This window comes from Pleurodeles waltl, chromosome 8 (assembly GCF_031143425.1).
Source record: "Pleurodeles waltl isolate 20211129_DDA chromosome 8, aPleWal1.hap1.20221129, whole genome shotgun sequence".
NCBI lineage: Eukaryota > Metazoa > Chordata > Amphibia > Caudata > Salamandridae > Pleurodeles > Pleurodeles waltl.
The window spans coordinates 1305613769-1305634577 of record NC_090447.1 but is presented as its reverse complement, the minus strand read 5'-3'; the positions used below and the strand labels follow the sequence as shown (position 1 = coordinate 1305634577).

General features: G+C 42.5%; 1 protein-coding gene across 3 annotated transcripts in view; it reads left to right on the top strand.

The window, feature by feature from the left end:
* The window catches only part of ZMYM2 (zinc finger MYM-type containing 2), an 851515-nt gene extending 832591 nt beyond the window's left edge, over positions 1 to 18924 (top strand). For all 3 annotated transcript variants that reach the window (XM_069202286.1, XM_069202285.1, XM_069202287.1), the window contains exons 22-23: positions 10561 to 10681; positions 18091 to 18924. In XM_069202286.1, the coding sequence (XP_069058387.1) occupies positions 10561 to 10681; positions 18091 to 18286 (317 nt within the window). In that variant the 3' untranslated portion in view covers positions 18287 to 18924. The remainder of the gene's footprint in view (positions 1 to 10560; positions 10682 to 18090) is intronic.
* Positions 18925 to 20809: the final 1885 nt, after the last annotated feature.

Here is a 20809-nt window from a genome sequence, read left to right as displayed (position 1 = left end):
CAGAATTTGGATGCAGCAAGCCCCTTCTGTTTTTTCACTGACCAGTGACCATTCTGTTCAATAAAATGTAACCAGACTGGTTGTTCAGATTTCAGGCAGATACTTGTGCACTCAACCCTCTAGGTTCCCCCTTCATGGAAACATCACCACCCGGTGCCAGTTTCTAGAAATTGAGCCAAAGTTAAACCAGCAGTTATAACAGCTCATCTTTTTAAGGCTGTTAAAGTAAATGGTGATGAGTGGAAAAAAGTGTTATCTTCTTTACAGTGTTCATCTCTCTCATCACAGTCCTATCACTGTAGTTGGTGAATGCTTGATACTCTGGTAGTCTAGATTATGGAGTATGACTTCTTAAAAATAAACCACCAAGTACTGGAGAATCAAGTGGAATAAAAGAACAGATGAATGGCTGGCCAGCTTGAACATAACTTTTCCTTAGTTGCAGAGCTTTTTTGTTACTGTTTGAAGAAATGGATGCACTAATTTGTCTGAAAATGCAGATTCTGGTGGTGATGTCAGCAAAACAGTGTTTATCGCGATGTATATCTACATAGATTATCACAGTCTTAAATTGGTCTACGAAGCGATTAGGCCAGTGATTCCCAACCTTTTGACTTCTGTGAACCGCCATTTTATCATTACTGGAACCCGGGGACCACCACTGAATCATTATTGGAATCTGGTGACCCCCCCACTGAGTCATTACTGGAAGCCGGAGACCCCGGTCTAAATATTGTTGATGATTTAAAACGCAAAACAATAGACAGAAAATACAGAAACAAGCATTCATCAGACATATGCACAAATGATAATACATTTTATTTAATTTGAAACCAAATATAAATAAAAAGTTTAATTTTAATAGGAAGATTGGAGCTTTTCTAAATTCAATTGAACCCACACATCGTCCATGCTATATTCTGTTTGATGCACTTGCACTGCTCCTACGAATCAATCTGAAGATACTAATTTAATTTTTATCCTCCAATTTCAAGTTCCTTGACATTTACAGTGCATTTTTAAATTTTAATTTGTTCATTTAGCCTCTTTATATACACGTTATAAATCTGTTAATACTATAAAATTTTCAGAGCAGTCGCAGACCCCCTGCGTAGGCTTTGCGGACCCCCAGGTGTCCTAGGACCACAGATTGGGAACCATTGCATTAGGTTCTTATCTACAGGTATTGGTTCTGAGTGACGTATCTGGGCAGATATCAATATTTTTTATCCCTTCACAGCTTCCTAGTACAGACTCTGTCTTAGCTTACCTTCATTATTCGTTTATTTATATTACATGCACCCAACACCTGACCTTTTATGGTTACCTTAAAACAAAAACTGAAAAAAACAAATCAGAAAATAAACACTGGGGAGAGTCATCACAGGTAGGCAGAATGGCAAGCTTTTCACTGCATGCTTGAATAGCAGTGAATGTGAAGCAAAGGCGCAGTCAGTGACTTTAGAGCCACGCTCAGTACATCTTCCAGGACTGAACGCCAGGTTGAGCAAAAGCCAGAACATCATTGTGATCCACTCTTCTGTATTTGATCAATGATCTTTGCTCTCACCAACATACTAGCCAGCACACTGGTATGTAGGCAGGTGTGGTTTAGTGCTTTCACATCCAGGAGGACTTTTAAAGCAGTGGGTTCATCAAACACCTCCAATACAGATGGCATACACCTGCTGTTAACACATTTAGTGTCTTCTGGGAGAAAGACTGTAGCATGTTCCTTTGCAGCTATTACTGAGCACCATCAAAGTGATGTTTATGTTAGCACACCCAGCTGTTTCATACCTTCATCGTTGGCAAATAGACGGAGGCAAAAGGAGAGGAGGGAGGAAGAAAGGTCTCTTGTAGTCCCCATAATATCACCAACCTGTATTTTTTAAAAAATAGGTTAAGAGTGTTCCTAGTCTCGGCAGTCTCATAATTAAAAAAACACATAAAAGGCATTAACCTTGGCCTAAGATGGGGAGTGCCTTTGGTTCTTAGGGAGGTGGACTCCAGAAAACTGCATAATACCATACATTTATCAACATTTATCATGGTATGAGTGGTGAGCCTTAAACAATCTAATATGTATGATCTCTTGGCCTGAAACACACCATTTCTGTAGTCTTTGACTGCCATCTTTCAATAATCATTGAAGGCAATTCGTGAACTATGCTCCTTCTGGATTCCTAATGGCAGCAACTTCAGTTGAAAGGCAGCTGTTGAAACCTGTTGTAGCAGTCATGAAGGAGCAGAGAGAGAAGGTGTAAGTACTGCATTACATTTGCATTTCCTAAAATCTTTAAGGGATATTCCTAGCGGCCTGATACAACTTTCTTTTGGATATCCTTTAATATGTTTACCGTCCACTCTGCTAGGATCACTGTCTCTTCACACAACTTCATAACAATGCTTTTCAGATCAGCATCGATGTGTGCCAAATCAAGTACAGTGATTGCACACAGAGTATGCAGTTTTTGCAGTTTTTCAAGCAGTTTAAAGAGTAATACATTTTTCCCTTTCTTAGCTTTTTCAGAGGTGTGTAGGTCTTGACTATTCTATGTGTACATTATATTGATCTCCATTGACTTGGCGACCTCAGAATCTTATTTATTTTGAAGTTTTATAAAACACAATGTATCGCTGTTTGGATAATTGAGAACTCTGCAGGTGAGTATGAGTTTGGTTATTGAATAGATGGGAAAAGGAGTCTGTTACACAGTGTGGTGGTAGGGACAAATCTACAGTCGCCTTCCACATATGTGAAAAGTTCAGGTACAAGTAGTACTGTTTAGGGTCTTCTCTTAAGAAGGTGTAGTTTTTTTGCTGACTTCACACCTGGATTCAGTTAGTTTTCTGCATGTTACACCCTTTTATATAATTATTGGGTGATTATCTGCTTTTGATGAACTGTTTCGGTGACTTAATTTTGTGTCTATTTTTCAAGGTATCCTGTTTTTTTTTTTGCTCCTGTGTAGAACTTGTGGTCGGTACAGAGAATTATGAACTTGATCCACGCATCCAGTGGGTATCGGCTGTCAGTGGGAGGGCGGTTGGGGTTCATTTTGCTCCCAGTGGACAGCTCTAACCAATCAAAGCATTTTGTTTGGGGCTCCTAGGGCACTTTTCATTGGGAGCCGGGTTTTCTGGCTCTCTGCTACAGATCCGTCCTCTGCCTGGGCTCCTGATGCTCTTCCCTGGTTGTGGAGGTGTCTTCCATAGCCCCTCCACAGCCACCCAGCAGAACGTCCTCCCTGCTGGACTTCATGGGTCGAACCGCCTTCTGGTTAATTTCAGGGCCGGTCGACAGAAGCCCCTGGGAAACCATCCAGGATCCACTAGCAGGTCCATTACCCCAACTGTTTCTCAGGTAGCGTAATGGGACCACTGGCCCTAGAGAAGACCCATCCTAGTACTGTGGGTTAACTGGAGTTGAAGTACCCGAGTCCATCCTTCTAGGGACATCAGGTGACTTCTTCCATATGGGCATTATTTTGCCGATGTCACACCCAGGTCCATTGTCTTATCTGTCTCCCCATTGTGCAGGGTTTTAAAAGAAAGTTCTAGAAGACAGTCTCCCCTGACCAACCTTAGAGTGCCACATCATCCGTCTACCCCTGCCTCAACCATAATGCACAGCACTGTGGGACACTCAAATATGGCGACTTCAAGTTGCCTGTGGAAAGAGCTTCCCTGAGCGCCTCAGCTCTGCCCCTAGCTGAGACAGCTGCGTGACCCCTTCCCATCAAAACTTCAAAGGCTAGACCCTCCTGTGTTTAACTTCAGAGGTCTGGCTTGCATTCTTTGTTTTTGGGGGGATGGGTTATCCGAGCCCAGGTGCAGTGTGACAAGCTAATTAGACGCAGCTTTCCTACCCACCCTGTACTTTAGTGCAGGTTTCGCCTATGTTGTACAACACAGTTTAAGCACTACCGACCTAGACTATGAATGCTAACCCAAATTATTTTGTAAGGCCTGCTGCAGATTAGTACCAATCTGACGTGTTGTTTTTGCCACACTTCACAAATTGGTACTATGTGCTCAGATACTGCGCTGAGCAAGATGGTAGTCTCAGAGTAGCAGTCCACATATATAAATATGCATATGTTCATGTGTAACCAGCCCAGACCATCTTACCCTAGCTTTGAAGCTGCTGACTTATCTTAAAAGGCAGACCTTGGTAGTTAGCACTTACAGCAATTTTACTGTGGGTGAGATTCAGGTAATATGGCTCCCTCAGAGTAAATGGCCAAAAACCGGGCAGTCGTAAGTAAAAAATCCAGAGGGGAAATTTGGCGGAACCCACTTAACAACACTACCATATTCAAGGTATATATTTAATAGCGTGTGTGCATTATCCTTCAAAAGGTAGGCCACTGGTTGGGGAGGAGATTGACATGCTTTTTGATGTTCCTCCCACCCCTTCCCTTAGTGGACGTTTCTAAGCCCTAGACTAGAGTAACCTTTGCCAGAGAGTTTCTGGCTGTATGTTGTAGATTTCCCCTCAGCGTGGCAGGCTATTCTAGTATTTGAGTTTTTTCTGCATAAACTACTCATGGTTTAAGCAGGTTTCTGAAGTTGCGCCAATTGCATGTATATTTGGGACAAAAGATGTCTGGCTTGACTAAATCAGGTGGCCCAGCCTTACTGAAAGAGCCACTGGTGTCCCATCTGATGTTGCTGAACTGAGCAAAATAATGTAGCAGTTGTGGTGTGTTTTTGAGGAATAGGAGAAATTGAAGGACTCCGAATGATATATGGCATTTTCTCATCATTCTTGATACTCTTGAGGTAATTCACATTTTGATCTACTTTTATCCTCGAAGAATATTTCACAGTATCAGGCAACGAAGAAGGCTGGAGGTCTGGAACTGTTAGCATTGCACACCATATAAAAGTCTGTTCACTGCAGTAGCTTTCCTGTGCTTCTACTGTGTATCATTTCAGTGGTATTTTAAATTGATATTTCAGGGTTAAATGCTGAAAAAAATATTTATATAAATTATCTCTAGATTTAACTCTAGTTATGACCCCTTCATCTTTGCTGTCACTCTTTTCCAGACCTTTTAAGAGCACCCTTTGCATTTAGCAATATGACGTGTTAGAGAAGTCCCACTAGCACATTAATATTATAACACTCAAGTGGCCCGTGATGCCTTATGTCTGGGGTCCCTGGGCAGCCAGAGCTTGTTACTGTTGTTCACTGCTAGTGTCCAAGGGCTTCAATAATGTTGAATTCAAACCGAATAACCAAGTACTTATTTTTGCACTCAACTCTGTACTGCTCTCAGGAGGTGTTGTAGGGTTAAAAACTTGGAAACAAGATGGTACTTTAAATCCCACTTATCTAGAATGTCATTGCAATTTTTTCCAGTAGAAAAGAAGCAGACTTTATTATGGTGAAAGTAAAATGTTCTATGCATTAAACACAGACGGACAGAGGAACTCCAAAGTGCATATCATCTTGAGTTGCTTTGAACCCCATATTTGATATATACTGATACTGTCCAACTTCTGACTAACTGGCCTCTGTTGGTCCGTGGCCCTTTAGTTTCGTTCAGCCCTGTAGCCAGTGTTATCTTATGGAGGACTGTTCGGGCACATGTGTTTCTTTTCAGATGTGTTCAGGTATTAACTGCTTCACAGTCAATATCTACAGCACTTTATATACAGGACAAGTGCTTTTCAGAGAGGGTCTTTTTTTTCCTGCCAGTTATTTCCCATAGGTTGCAAATTTGCGAATGTCTCCTCATAGCCTGCAATTGATTGTGGAAGCCAGAAAAAAGGAAGTCCTGTTGCACCTTATTCTGTGATTTAGGTTGGAAAATAAAATGCTTTGACTAGCTTCATTACCATAGAAGAAACTGAAAAGGTGAAAAATCACTTTTGCAGACTAAAAAAGGCATTGTACAACGTACACGAAGCACCCATTTACTGCCTTCTCCTTCATCATACCTCCATCATACGACTGAGGACTGTACTTGGTAGAACTTATTTTGCAAAAACTTCGAGAGATAGGCGAAGACAACTGCTGTTTCCATTATATGACGATGGTTTGCTTTCTTTAGGTAAAGAATTGTCCGATGGAACAGCTTTTACGAGCTATTGTGTTAAAATCATTTTATAAAAGGAACCATGAGTCTGGAAATTGTTCTGGGTCAAATGATTCAAAGTTAGTACCCTCCTACCGATGGATAACCATATTTGTTTTTTCATATTATGATGTTTTTGTAAATCACAATTAATTGCCCATGTAGATCTCGGAGAGCTTTGGGGTATTGGTACATATAAGGGGGAGCAGTATATTCCAGTTTCAAGGCCCATGTAGTGGAGAACTAATAAATCAATTGGCAAGGCTGGAAAATTCCAGCAGGTACCTGCCATTAGGTATGTCCCCAAATGATAAGGCCTTGAAGAGCCAACGCTCTCAGAAGCTTGACTGCAGAATGGGAAAGCTGGCATTAGGCCACTAACCAGGCAGTGCATGTGCTCAAAATAAGGCAGACCCTAAAGGAGGAGGTTAGATTCCCCCACATGTCAGGGTAAACAAACGGGTCTTTAAAAAGTTTCTCAGTTTGATAAACTCATTCTTCAGTTTGGGACATAGAGGTAGGGGATTAGACAGTGAGAAGCCCCGAGCATGGAAGAATCAATGAACGCATCTTTTGCATTTAATTGGTCGTGTGGACAATAAGCACCATTTGGTTGACATCAGGCTTCTCGTTGATAGATAAGGGGCAAACAGTTTTACAAAGTAAGTCAGGTAAACCAGCATGGGTGCCTTATCTATGATGCAATGGGTTTTAAATTTCAAGCTTCCTTTTACTATAAAACAGCGGACAGCCATTGGGGCCGCAGTTAGATGATAATGTCATGTCAAACCAAACCAGTCAGCTCCATAGTTTAGCACTCTGGAGTTTTCCAAGTGAGAAGCTGGGCTGTACTAATGTAAACTGATCAAGTAATTAAAGCTAGACTTGGCCAGGAGAGGAGATTAAAATCATTTTCTGCGAGCAGCAGCAGCCACCCTTTTAACAAATGTCAATGTAATGGAGCTTTAAAGGGCACATTTATTTTAGGGTTTGACAATAGATTACTATGAAAGTGCACTCTCAAGTTGCGTTCTTTTTCCATGAATTTGGAAGGATGACTTGTTCCTCTGAACAAGGTGTAGAGAATGTGGGCAGGATTGACTAGGCTTATGGGCTAGTTATTAATTTTGTGACAGATCAGACAGTGTCAGTTTTTCTGCATTCAGTAATGAACTTTTAAACTGCAGTGGGCCAGGTTGTAAAGTTGCTCCTGTATGGAAGGAATCTTAATATTGTACTCACAAGACTTACGGGTCCACCATTTGAACCCATGCATTCTTGTACTTTACAGTTTCCTATCATGGAAGTTTTTTTTTTTTTTTTTTTAGTAGCCATAGCGTCTTTAAGAAGAGTTAGTGAAATTCAAATGTTCACTCTAGAAGAAACTTTCTTCCAAGTACATAAAGGCAAAATAGTACTTGGAACAACTCCAAAATTCCTACCTAAGGTAGTTTCACCTTTTCATAATAATCCATCAGTGGAATTGCCAGTCTTCTTTCCACAACCAGATTCTGTTGTTCAAAGAGCTCTACGTATACTGTATGTTAAAAGTGCTCTTATGTATTACATTGATGGGACAAAAAAAATAGCAAATCAAAACAACTATTTGTAGCTTTTTCAGAACCTCACAAAGGTAATCCAATTTCAAAAAATGGATTAGCTAGATGGATAGTTAAGTGTAATCAAACTTGCTATTTTAAAGTCAAAAGACAAATACCAGTAGCTCCTGAAGCACACTCTACCAGGAAAAAGGTGCTTCTATGGCCTTTTTAGATAATATTCCAATGGCAGATAACTATAAAGCTGCTACATGGTCTACACCACACACATTAACTAAACTCTATTGTGTAGACTTTTTAGCTCGCCTACAAGCAAATGTTGGACAGGCAGTACTTAGAACATTATTTCTAATTTCTCCAACTCCTACAGGCTGGCCACCGCTTACTTAAGAGGGGACTGCTTTACAGTCAATCCAAAGCATGTGTATCTACAGCTACACATGCCATTGAACGGAAAATGTTATTTACTCAGTCGACATATGTTTGTGGCATGCAGTGCTGTAGATTCACATGCGCCCTCCCTCCTCCCCGAAAGCCTGTAGTTGTTGTAATACAGCATATTGTAAATATGTACATACATTGCATGGACATCTCTCTTACTTACTATCTACTTACATGCACTCTTTACTTTACCCGCCTGCGGGAAATCTAACAAAGGATGCCCATGCACAGTATCACATATACTAAAAATAAAATGGAATGCAAATGCAGGACCCCCAACCAGGTAAGTGAAAATCTGTAGAGGGGAGCTGGAGGAATTAGGAACCCTAAAAGGTAAGTACCACAGTGCCGCCCAGCGACCAGGAAGAAAGGAGTAATTTACTGGATTTTCCCTAAACCACCAAAAGGACTAAAGAGAAGAATAATGCAAAACCCAGAGAAGACTTCAAAAGAACAGTGGTGGAGTCCTGAAGAGGAAGACCTGAAAAAGAAGGGGACCAAGTCCAGAAGTCGCAGGAGCCTCTACCCACTCTTCTGTGGTTGCAGGAGTTGGTGGACGGTAGGACGAAGACAGTCAGCTGTGCAGCCCTGAAGTCGGTGAAGAGTTCCTGATGCAGTTGATGTCGCACGCCGGATGGAAGATTGCAGTCTGTCTGTGGCGTGTAAAAGCCACCAAAATGTCTTGGCAGAGGCAAGAGTCGTGGTAGAGGAAAAGTGGAGCTGTCGGGGACCAGCAAGGTCCAGGAGGACTCAACTCACGGATTGGTAGGGGGGGGGGGGGGGGCTCTCAGGGGACCCTCAGCAAGGCAGAGAGTTCAAAGGCAGCCCTCACAGGAGACCCACTGGAAGAGGGGACCCAGGAGTCGCAGAGGAGCCAACGCAGCACAACTGAAGAAGGGTCCCACGACGCAGGAGAAGCACTCATAGGGCTGTGCTTCACAGGGAGGAGTGCTGGGGGCTGGAGCTACACAGAGCCTTAAGATCCCTTGGAGGAGATGCCAACAAGCTTTGGGAGCTGCAAGAGACAGTGCATGGGGATACTGTCCTGTGTGGGAAGGCAAGGGCTTACCTTCACCAAAGTTGGGCAGAGAGGTCCAATGGGACCACTCCAGACCACCACCTGTGATGCAGGATCCAAGCAGCTCAAGATGAGAGGATATCCATGCAGCTCGTGCCTGCGGTGGAGAGTGACTCCTTCACTCCAAGGGAGATTCCTCCTTCCTTCTCATGCAGACTGAAGACTTGCCACCCTCAGAGGATGCACAGCAGGGTAAATTTTGCAGAAGCTGGAAGGAGCCGTGGAAACAATGTTGCAAGCAAAGTCTTCTTCATGGATGCAGATTGTCGGTTCCTGGAGGGTCCAGTCGCAGTTCCAGTGGCTAGAAGTCGAAGTAGAGGTGGCAGAGGAGTCCTGCTGGAATCTTGAGGACCCTCCCCCAAACGAAATCCTTTGATCTGCCTTCCTGGGCGTGAGCTGTTCAAGCAGCAGGAGGGAGGAAACCTGTCTGTGGGGTGGCATCGGCTTGGACTGCCCAGAAACTAACCAGAAAGCTGGTAGGAGCAATGCTGTGGGTCCTCTAAGGAGCCCCCAGAGTGCATTGAATCATACTTCCAATAGTGGCAACAGTACTGGGTTATGATTCCGACATGTTTGATACCAAACATGCCTAGGTTTGGAGTTACCATTATGTAACTGGACATAGGTGGTGACCTATGTCCAGTACACGTGCAAAATGGTGTCCCCACACTCACAAAGTCCATGAAAATGGGGCTGGAGTTCGTGGAGGCACCACTTCTCGTGTAGGGGTGACCTCCCATACAGGTACTTGCACCCTGCACTTTGGGCTAGGAGGGCCTACCATAGGGGTGACTTGCAGTGACCTGTAGTGAAAAGGGTGCATGCATCCTTTCATGCAGGCTGCAATGGCAGCCCTGCAGATACACTGCACAGGTTCACCATGGGTACCATATACCAGGGACTTATATGGGGGCACCAGTATGCCAAATGTGAGGTTTGTGTGGTCCAAGCAACCACATTTAAAGAGAGAGAGCATAGTCACTGGGGTCCTGGCTAGCAGCCAAAGCATACTGAGAACAGGCAAAAAGTGGGGGTAACCATGCTAAAATGAGGCTACTTTCCTACACTGCCCTTAGAAAAGTGTGAGCATTAACCCATTATATTTCTATTTTTAAAGACTACTTTATGCATCTGTCAGCTATATTGTTGATCAACCAGAGTTAGCATTATAAATAACATATGATACAATGGTCCTGTTATTTAAAATGTTGTATGCTATGTTAATGTTGTCAGAGAATAGAGTATCTCAGTTTACTAACTTGGGCTGGGTGTTGTGCTAGAAAATACAGTCTGTAAGGTATTCCTATGCTAAATCTTTGTCATCATTGGAATTGTTTTGAATGAAACAATGGGCAGTTATATACGTTTTTAAGGTTATTTCCTTTTTCTCCAGATAAAATTTCTACAGGAAAAAGAAAGCATGAAGATGATGAACCAGTATTTGAACAAATTGAAAACACAGCTGATCCCTCACGATGTCCTGTGAAACTGTTTGAATGCTATCTATCTAAAAGGTAATTTGTCTTGAATTCAGTAGTTTTAAAGTTACTCCCATTAACAGGTTTCAGATGCAGAAATATTGTGGTGGTGTGTTTATATAGTTATGTAACATGTACCCAAATGCACAGTGTAATATGTGGTTAATGTTGAGTGTGGGGTGCAAACTTAACACAAACCAAAGCCTCATGTGGGTTATAATGCCTCTCACCATACTCAATAAATTTATAAATAGCATATTTAATAATCTGCATGTATGGCTTACGCATGCTGATTGTTTTATGTGTGCTATTTTTAAACATGATTTCTTAACCATAACGAGCACACAGAACAAGGAGTTTAAACCCATGCATTCGGATAAATGGCAATAACTAGCCCTTGATAGTTTGGCTCAGGAAAATTACCTTATGAAAAGTGATTCTGGAATTAAATCTGTGGGGGCACTAGCAGGTCTTTTCTGAAGTTGGTTATGCTCTCCGGTGTTAAGAATGTGGAATTTCACCTTTGCAAGTTAGTTGAGCTGCTGTCTGGAAATGTTCGGGATGATTCGTCAAGCAGGGGCCGAGGAAAAGAGGGGGTCCCATAATGTTTTTTCCACATGCAATGTGTGTGAGGATTTTGCAATTTTGTCGTCACGGGTACATCCTGAAAGGAATTACTTTGAATTTGGCAGAAAGCTAGATCGTGGTCTGTAGATTGTGCTTTTTAGGTCTCACCTCTCAACAGCGCGCATGCCCTGTCTGAAACGGAAACAAGGTGCATCTACTTCATGGGCTTCAGCCTGCCCATCGGCTTCCCATTTTCTGGCTCCCTTGATGCTCCATTATGCATTCTTCCAGTTTGTTCATGAAGTGCATACACCATGGATTTAGCCGTCCCCAAGTGCGCCGCCCAACTACGCTTAAACCTACACAGGGGCCATTTTATTTTGATTCAGGATTGCTTTTTCATTTGTTGAAGAGCGTCTTTCACAAGCGCTCCTCTTTTTGCTCACACTGTCCTCAGTGGCTATACCACTTTAAGAACACTTTTTTCACGAACACTCCTGAACACGGTCTTGAGTGAATTTATCTTGTTCCTGTTTAGTTTCCGATTAGAAGCAGCTTCCTCACAGCAGGAACAGACTGCATTATTGATGTTAATATGTGGCTCATGACTGTGGTTGTGTATTTTTTTTCTTTGTTGTAATTTGCACCAAATGTATCACATTTTACACAGCTACTTTAATAAAGCAAGGAAGGATGGGAATACCAGAATTTTATCCATTTTCTTTTTAAATCAAGAGTGAGGAGGTCTGCACACAACAAGAACTGCTACGGTTTACAGTGCACTCGGGCGGTTGCATCAGAACTTACAGTAATGGTTTGGTTTCGCTTGAATCGCTTCTGGCTGACTTGGAGCTCCGACTCGAGATTACTCAGCCAATAGGAGGGCTTTTCCAAAATGCCTGAGTAACCCGACGTCTCTGAGAGTCCATTGGTCTGTGCACCCGGGTGCTCCCCCTCCTTCACAGCTGGCTGGCAGTGGAGTGGCTACAGCATTGTAAATGCAGACCGTGGGAGAGGGAGGAGAACTGCGCACACCTCAGAGGACTGCCCGCTTCACTGCTGAGTAGTGAGTACCTTTTTGGCTGTTATGATGTTTTTTCTTGTGCCTTGTAGCCTCTCGGAAATATTGGTGACTCCTTACAAAGCATGCTCATTGATGCAACGGTCTCCTGGACGAGTGCGCACTTTCACACAGATCAACTTTGTCTTTGGTGTGCATTTCCTGCTGAGGTTCCCATTACAAAAATTATTTTTTCTCTGGGACCCCTGCCAGCACATTCTCAGACCCCAATAGTGTTTCTGCTTTATGAAACTCCTCTGCCCTTCTTAGTGCCCCTTTTTGCACAGGCATGCTTCTGCTATGTCTGCAGCTAAGAACAGGACTCCTGTCTCAGGTGGCAACTTAAAAACGTTGAGTTTGTTGCAGTTTAACTAGGGCTGTGTCTTCACCCTTGTAATACTGCATTCTTTGTGCACCATATTAGGGTAATTTGTATTTCCTGCTTGTTTTATGAAAACTGTTGACAGGTTCATTGCCCTCCTGCAGGCGAGAATCTGTCGACATATGATATAACGGTGAAGGCGAGTTCAGGCATGCATCAGTTCGTTTGCTTGATACTGTTAGGTAGCTCAAAAGAGGTGGACACCTAGAAGAGGTGGAGATCAGAGGGCTCTGGTCTCCGGTTGAATCTAGACTCCACATCAACAATTTGGAGCTCTGAGCAATCCAGCTAGCACTTGAAAGCCTTTCTACTCTCCATCAAGGAGATGAATGTGCAGATGTTCATGTACAACACCACCACAATGTGGTGCTGCAATAAACGAGGGAGGGTGGGGTCGTGGGCCCTTTGTCAAGAGGCTCTGCGTCTCTGGACATCGCTGGAACATTAGGGCATATCCCTGGTGGTTCACCACATGGCAGGTTCTCAGAATGCCAGGGCAGATAAACTCAGCCGAAGATGCCTAGCGGATCGCATAAGGCATCTCCAGCTGGAGGTGGCACAAGGCTTCTTACAGAAGTGAGGAGAGCCTTGGTTACATCTGTTCACCGGTACCAAGCACGTGCAATTTCAGCAGTTCTGCATGGTGGGGTTTCCTAGGCAGCTCTCGCTCGGAGATGCTTTTCGTTTTGAGTGGAGCTCAGGCCTTCTGTATCCCTTTCCACCCATACCACTAATGCCCAGAAATCTCAAGAAGATTGAGAATGACTGTTGTTCTTGTGACCCCGAACCTCCAATCAAGCTGCCCCTTCTGGAGGATCTTCTGTCGTAGCAGCAGGGGAGAAGTCTTCACCTGAACGTGTCCAGTCTGTGCTTTCTTGCCTGGAGATTGAGCGGTGGTAGTTGGCAGTTTTTGAACTTCCTACCATTATTTGTGATGCCCCATTTTCTCAGGTTCTACTTTTGATACTTTCTCTTGCCCATTAGGGCTACCTCTCTGGTATTTTTTTTTTTTTTTTTTTGCAGTTGTCTGACCACCCATCCCTCTTAAAGTCCCTTATTGTGCAGAGGTTTCTCAAAGGTCTTGTACATCCCTTTCCTCCTTCTCCATTTATGATGCCTCATTGGGACCTTAATTTTGTATTACATACTTGATGTGTCCTTTTTTCAGGGCTCTCCATAACTGTCCCCTTCAGCTCCTTACAATTAAAAGAGCCTTCCTCGTGGCAATTACATCTGCCCAAAGAGCGAGTAAGCTTCCTTACATCTATCCTGACAAACTGGTGCTCCACACAAAAGCCTCTTTTCTTCTGAAAGTGGCCACTCCATTTCATGTAGACCAGTCCGTCACCCTGCCTACTTTTGACGCTCCACAACATCCCTCTAAAGAGGAGGAGCGACTCCACCGTCTGGACCCAAAAAGAGCATTGTTCTACCTTGATCAGGTTGCAAGTGGATGACCAACTCTTCTTTGGAGCAAAGAAAGGTTGAGCCGTGCAGAAGCGGACCATCTCCAGATAGGTTGTACTCTGCAGTAAGATCTGCTAGACACTGGCCAAAAAGCAACCTCCTGAAGGTTTGCAAGCTCATTCTACCAGACCCAAAGCTGCATGTGCTACATCAGCATGTGAAGTTCCAGTCCTGTCTGTTTGCCAGGCAGCAACACGGACCTCTTTACAACAATTCGCAAAGCACTACTGCCTGGACGGTCAGGTCTGTAGAGATGGGTACTTTGCCCTTCCGGTCCTGCAGGACCTCTTCATTTGAAATTGGTCTGCACACCCACTTCCAGGGGTGGCATTGCTTGGATGTCTATCCTAAGGTAAGGAATCTGCAGCTAGAAATCTCTATCAGATGGACAAGTTACCTTCAGTAACGCCTTATCTGATAGATACTATATCTAGCTGCAGATTCCTTACCGACCCACCCATCCTCTTCACTCTGCAAATGGATTTCTAGGGACAGGGCTATTCCCTTTCAGGACTGCAGTTTTCCACACCAGTGGTCAGTGTTCTTCATGGCTTTGCACTTTCAGCGTGGAAAGTTTTTAAAAGAAACTGACCAGCGTGCCTGGGTTGCGCCTATGTTGGGGCTGCGACAACACATGCTCAGCCGATCACCACCTACAAGCGTGCAGGGGTACTACTACTCACGAAAAATCTTTCTAATCCAGGCTGATGCCTGGGGATAATTCTAAGGTAAAGAATTTGCAGCTTTATATAGCCTCTACCAGATATGGTGTTACCGAAGGCAAGAAACTTCACCATTGTATGATAGTTTCCTGAAGAAGCATTCAGGGTAATACAAAGGACAGGTCCGGCTTAAAAACATTATCTTCTTGAAAAACAGAAACTGCAGTCCCACTCCTTGCCCCTACAATCCACCAAATGACAGTGCTCAGGAAGACTAATCTGCTTCTCCTTGTTAAACAAAATACCTCAAGGAATATCTAAATGCAGCCTGGTCTCGCCTGCCTCACTTCAGTGTTTGGGTCTCCTCCCACCAGCAACAGGAATGCAAGCAATACACTTGCACTGTCCAAGAAGCTGTCCCTCACCCTCATCTTGTGTTATGCTAAACCTTGGACATCCGAATGGACTCCACTTTGCTTTGGTAATTAATAATATGAGTCAGACTTCCAGGGTACACATCAAAAGGATACTGCTCCAGCATTTGGAGAATGTCATTTTCAGTGTTTGAATTACTTACTCCGAATATTCTCTCATGTTGCTTGTATCACAATGTTATTGTTTCATTCAAGCACAGACTAAATCTCTTGATATTTCCCTTTATTTGTGTCAAGCAATTACTTTACATTTCCAGCCCCTGAGCTGATCAGCTGTCCTTGTTGAAGCAGTGTTCTAGTGGTAGCCTGTCAGTAGCAGACTTCACTTGCTTCTAGGGTCTATCAAAAAATACCTATTACACAAATGTTATTTCTTTCTGCAGTTTTACATTTTGTGTGCATGCAGCCTCAAAAGTCTACTCCCGTGTACCTAAACCATTGCATGAAAAGGTCTGATCTTGACTTAAATCTTCTGATTGTCACCTCCATCTGCATGTCTTCTTTCTCCGAGTACACCTTACTCTAACTCATTTACATAAATGTCCATTGCATTTCTGCTGATTGCTCGCACCTTATTTTAACAAGCATTTGCAATGCAATCGTCTCACATTTGTGAAAATTAAAGCTCTTGGCGTAGAAAACAGCATTTTTTAGGGTCGAGCCTGCGTTGCATGCGCTCGCGCATGCGTATAGCAGGGAGACTCTTTTGTATTTAGAAAAGGGCTCGGAGCCCTGTCAACTTCACGTCAGTGCTTTTTATTGGTTCGTGGGCTTCCCTAATAAAATCTGCTTGCTTTCATTAGTCGAAGGCACCCATATGTCATGCCTTTTCCGGTGGCAAGCCCTCCTCGAGCGCAGCGACCAAGTACAGAAAACATGCGAGGCTCGCTGTTTTCCATCGGGCTCGTGGACTTTTTTTTCTGTAATTTAGAGCGCGATCTCGCTTGGCAGAAGTCGCGCGCTTTACATACTTGAATTCACTTTTTCGGGTTGTGTACATAAATGCACTTTTGCCCGATAGGTGAAAAGTCGGGTTAAGAGTTTACAACGCGATCAGCTCTAACATGAGCAAACGCGAGACCCGTCGCATTGTAAATGCTTGTTTTTTTTACTTTTGTTTTTTGTATGCAGTGGAGTGATGATATTTGTATAGAGCTATTGGCATTCATATGACCTTGCGGCGCTGAAGAACCAGAAAATGGGAAATGGGTTATGAGATAGGGGAGGTGAGTAATATGCTGGCTGAGAAAGAAAAAGTTACAACATCCTGGAAAAAGCAAACACTCGTAGAGCATGCAAGATTAACTGAAGCATATGAAATGTAAGGAGGATCAACGTGGTTAAGTTAACACTTTTACAATTCTAATATGCTGGCTGTAAAAAACCTGCAACATTTACTGTTCTAATGTGTGCAAAGCAGGGAAAGGTTTCAGCGCCACAGGCTGTCCCTAGGTGTCCTTTGTGACCTCTTTTGGCCACATAAGGTATTGCACCCTGCAATCTTGAATTCAGTGCGTCCCCAATGACTTTCGGGCTCATTGTAGAAAAATGTGTAGTGCCGGTAATATGAAAGAAAAGGTTAATGCTGTGCAGTCAGGTTATGAGGGAGAGGAGACGAGTAATATGCTGGCTGAAAAAAAAATAAGTAACACCATCCAGGAAAAAGCAAACACTCATAGAGAATGCTAGATTAAGTAAAGCATGTGAAATTTAAGCAGGAACAACATGGTTACGTTAACCTTTTTACACTTATAATATTCTGGCTGAAAAAAAACCTGCAACATTTACCGTTCTAATGTGCACGAAGCAGACAAAGGGTGCAGTATCACAGGCTGTCCTTTGGTGTCCCTTTGGACCTCCTTTATCCACATAAGGTACTGCACCCTGCAATCATGAATTCCACACATCCCCAATGAGTTTTGGGTGTTGTGCTGAAAAATGAAGCACGGCACCCGTTTTGGGAAAAGTTTTACACTGTGCATTCAGGTTATGATGGAGGGGAGAAGAGTAATATGCTGGTTGGACAAAAAAAAAACATCCTTGAAAAAGCAAACACTCATAGAGAATGCTAGACAAAATAAAGCATGTGAAATGTTAGCAGGAACAGTATGGCTACGTTAGCTGAGAGCAGGAATGCTCTGCAAATGAAAAGAGAAGCTTTGCCAAGCACAAGCAGGAAACCAAGAAAAAGAAAGTTCCCCAAAGAACAGATAAACACAAAGCTTAATTCTACTGTAGTTAGTCCCTGCTCCCAATGAGAAAAATGAGGGACAAAGAGGCATGACCGACCACTTGCAAGCAAGGATTTTTAAATGATACTGAAACAAAAAAATGAAATGACATAAGTATACAGAAGTATACTAAAAGTATACAAGACGCCGTACGCTTGACCTAAAAACCACAACCTCTTCTCCGACAAAAGTCTTATCCTGCAGTCTAGCAGTACCCAGTCTTTTCTAGTTCATCTACTAATCCCAGCAGCCCATCTACATTAATTCACAACCCCCCCCCACCCCCTCACAATGATCACACCTAACCCCTACAACTGCAGGTGATTCTTCAAATTACATTTATTTTCTGAGAAGGTATGCGATAAAAAGCATTGAGACATTTTGTGGCAAGCTTCTAGTGAATTGTGCAATAATAATTTATCATAAATTTTGGTGCTAAATATTAGAACAGTCGGCCACAGTTGTGGATTTTTTTTGTTGTTTTTTTTAGATTAGCTCTGCATTCCGCATGACTCTAATAACGCTCTTGTACATATGTTATTTCAAATATCAAAACTGTGCACATCCATTGACTGTACAACAAAATAATTTAATAAGGCATCGCTTGGTGAGTCTTGAATCCTTTGTTTTGCATTTTTTCAGCCCACAGAACATTCATCGGAGAAAGGACGTCTTCTATTTGCAACCAGAACACCCTTCTTCTTCTGAAAGCGCCGTGTGGTACACTTCTTCCTCTCTGGACCGCAACACCTTGGAAAACATGCTTGTCCGAGTTCTTTTAGTAAAGGATATTTATGACGAGAAAGACAGCTATGAACTCGATGAAGACACAGACTAAGCATGGCACAGACTTTCAAAGAGCAGTTAAAGGATAACAACGTTCGTCATTAGCGCTGCTGCTAGATTACTTTTTAAACAAAAAGGACAAAAAATCATTTCAAGTTTACTCTTGTTATATGAGTTTTGTAGCAGTGTACCCAGATTGGGTACTACCATGTAAATAATATGTGCGTGACAGTTGCCATTATTCTATTTAGTGGTTTTAGCATATTAAACACACACCCAACATTCAGATTCAATTTTTATTATTTATTTAATTCGATATGTTTGTATCTTTTTACATGACAAAATATGAATGAGAATGTGCCATGTGTAATTTTTCCTTGTAACTAGAAACCTCCCTATTGCACAACTCTGCTGTTGAAGCTTCCTACTATGGAGGCTATTTGATTTGGTTTTTGAAACAGATGGTTATGTATGGGTAGCACTACTAAAAATAGAACTTGCTGTGTCCGAATTTTTAAATAAAATGTAAACTAATTTTTTTTAACCTTTTAGTTAAGGACGCCTTATTGGGTTATGTATAGAGATTCTTATGTACCAAAAAGTAGACGAACGAGGACTATGGTGTATTGTGTGACACTTTGCTGCTGAAAACACGTCTTTGTACCTAACATTAAAGCCTCAACGACCTTTTCTCACTTGTGATTTCCTACGTGGCCCACAACAAATCAAATATTGCCACCCTACAGCATTTGACAATTCTGATAAATCTTCCCTAAATATGTCCAGCTGCTCCAATTTCAATTACCTTTACTTTGATAACTCAGTAGGCTGGGATTCAGTTAAACGAATAACATGCCTATCTTGTGCCCCTTTACTCCAGTCTCCTTGAATATCTCTACTGCAGGGAGTGACTAAAAAGTGTTCTCATTTTTCAAACTATGAAGACATCTTGTCCACAAATAGAAGTCAACAATGTCTGCATTGCTTACATAAACATCAAAGAGAACCCACCTTGCTTGCACAGCTGCATCTAAATATACGTTCGTGCCCCTAGGTCTTCATTTTTTATTTCAGCCCACATAACTCATGCCTGCTCTTATAAAGCCTGAGCACCATTGGCTCATTTGTACATGCTTAATTTCTGTCCAATAGTGATTGGGCTAAAGTGGGCGTAGGAGGACTTGGAGCAACAAATTGAATTGTGTCATTCTGGCTCAGGGATTACGATAGCCAGTGCTGCACTGGTTGCATCCACTGATCGTCTTTAAGACTGAAGAAAAACTGAGGGAGCCTGACATAAAAAGAGCACAATCTTACGTATTTTCCCACATAAATTAATACATCGCTAAACATGTATTTTTGCATAAGGTTGTCTCATCCAAAGTTCTGAAGTAAACTCTCAGATGTTTTTATTCTTTTAAGCGTCTAGAAACATGTAGAAAGACCTATTGTCACTGTTGAATCATGATCACTTAAATATGCCTTTCCTATTCAAATCTTCTACTTTGTAATGCCAGTGCGTACGGGTGGTATCACCCTATATATAATGCTTTGTGGTTATGCTCTTTCTTAAAAGCTCAACCCTTGATACAGGAATTTAACCTATTTCATGTTTATCAGAAGTATTTTAAGTCCTGCAGAAATTTCTGTTCTAATTGGACTCTCAGCGTAGTCACTTTACTTACTGCATCAAGGAACCTAATCAGTGTTGTTGCCCGTTTTGCAAGAGGAGCAAGGGAGGTTCTTGTCTTTGTCCTCGTTCTGCTGCCTCTATCTATGGTCTGACATCATCAACACCAGTGGATTGGTATCAGGGACACAGCACTTTCAGGGATTCAGATACAGAATCAGAAAATAGGAATGTCACTGTGCTCATCTGCACCCTCTTGTACCGTACGTGGTGTGCCACAGGACTCATCCCTGTCTTCAGCACATTTTAGTATATGTGCTCCTCACAGTGACACAAGACTTCTATATCACTGCAAATATGTTTAACAATTTGTGTGAATTGAATCATAGATGGGGAGCAACCAATGAAGAGAATTCAGTAAAAAATTAAGTAAAAGGCGTGGAGTTGACAAGGATGCATGTCAAACTCATTTTCTAATTAAATATTTCCAAACCGCAAATTCCTCACTCTAGAATACGCCTGGGTCCCAGACTGGATCCAGAATCTTTTTCCAGTGATGCTCCTGAATGCTGTTGGGTGGCACCATGATGCTCTGCGCTGGCCTGTACGTGATGGGGTGAAGCCACATATAGCCCTATCCACCATCCCATGATTGCTTTCTTTCGACACTGCCCGAAGCAGATCCGGAAATCTGCTCCGAAGTTTGTTGTCCTACCAACAACTCTTAAAAATTAAATCTAGTGCGCTAGGGAGCAATGGGCCAGATGTACGAAAATTTAATTTTGCATTTCCTAAATAGTGACTCCTTCTAAATTTCTATTTAGGAAATTCAAAATGATATGTATGAAATATCAGATTTCCTAATAACGATTACTATAGAGTAGATTCGCTGTTAGGGAATAGCAACTAGGAAATCCCATGCCATCCGGTCCAATGGGCTGGTTT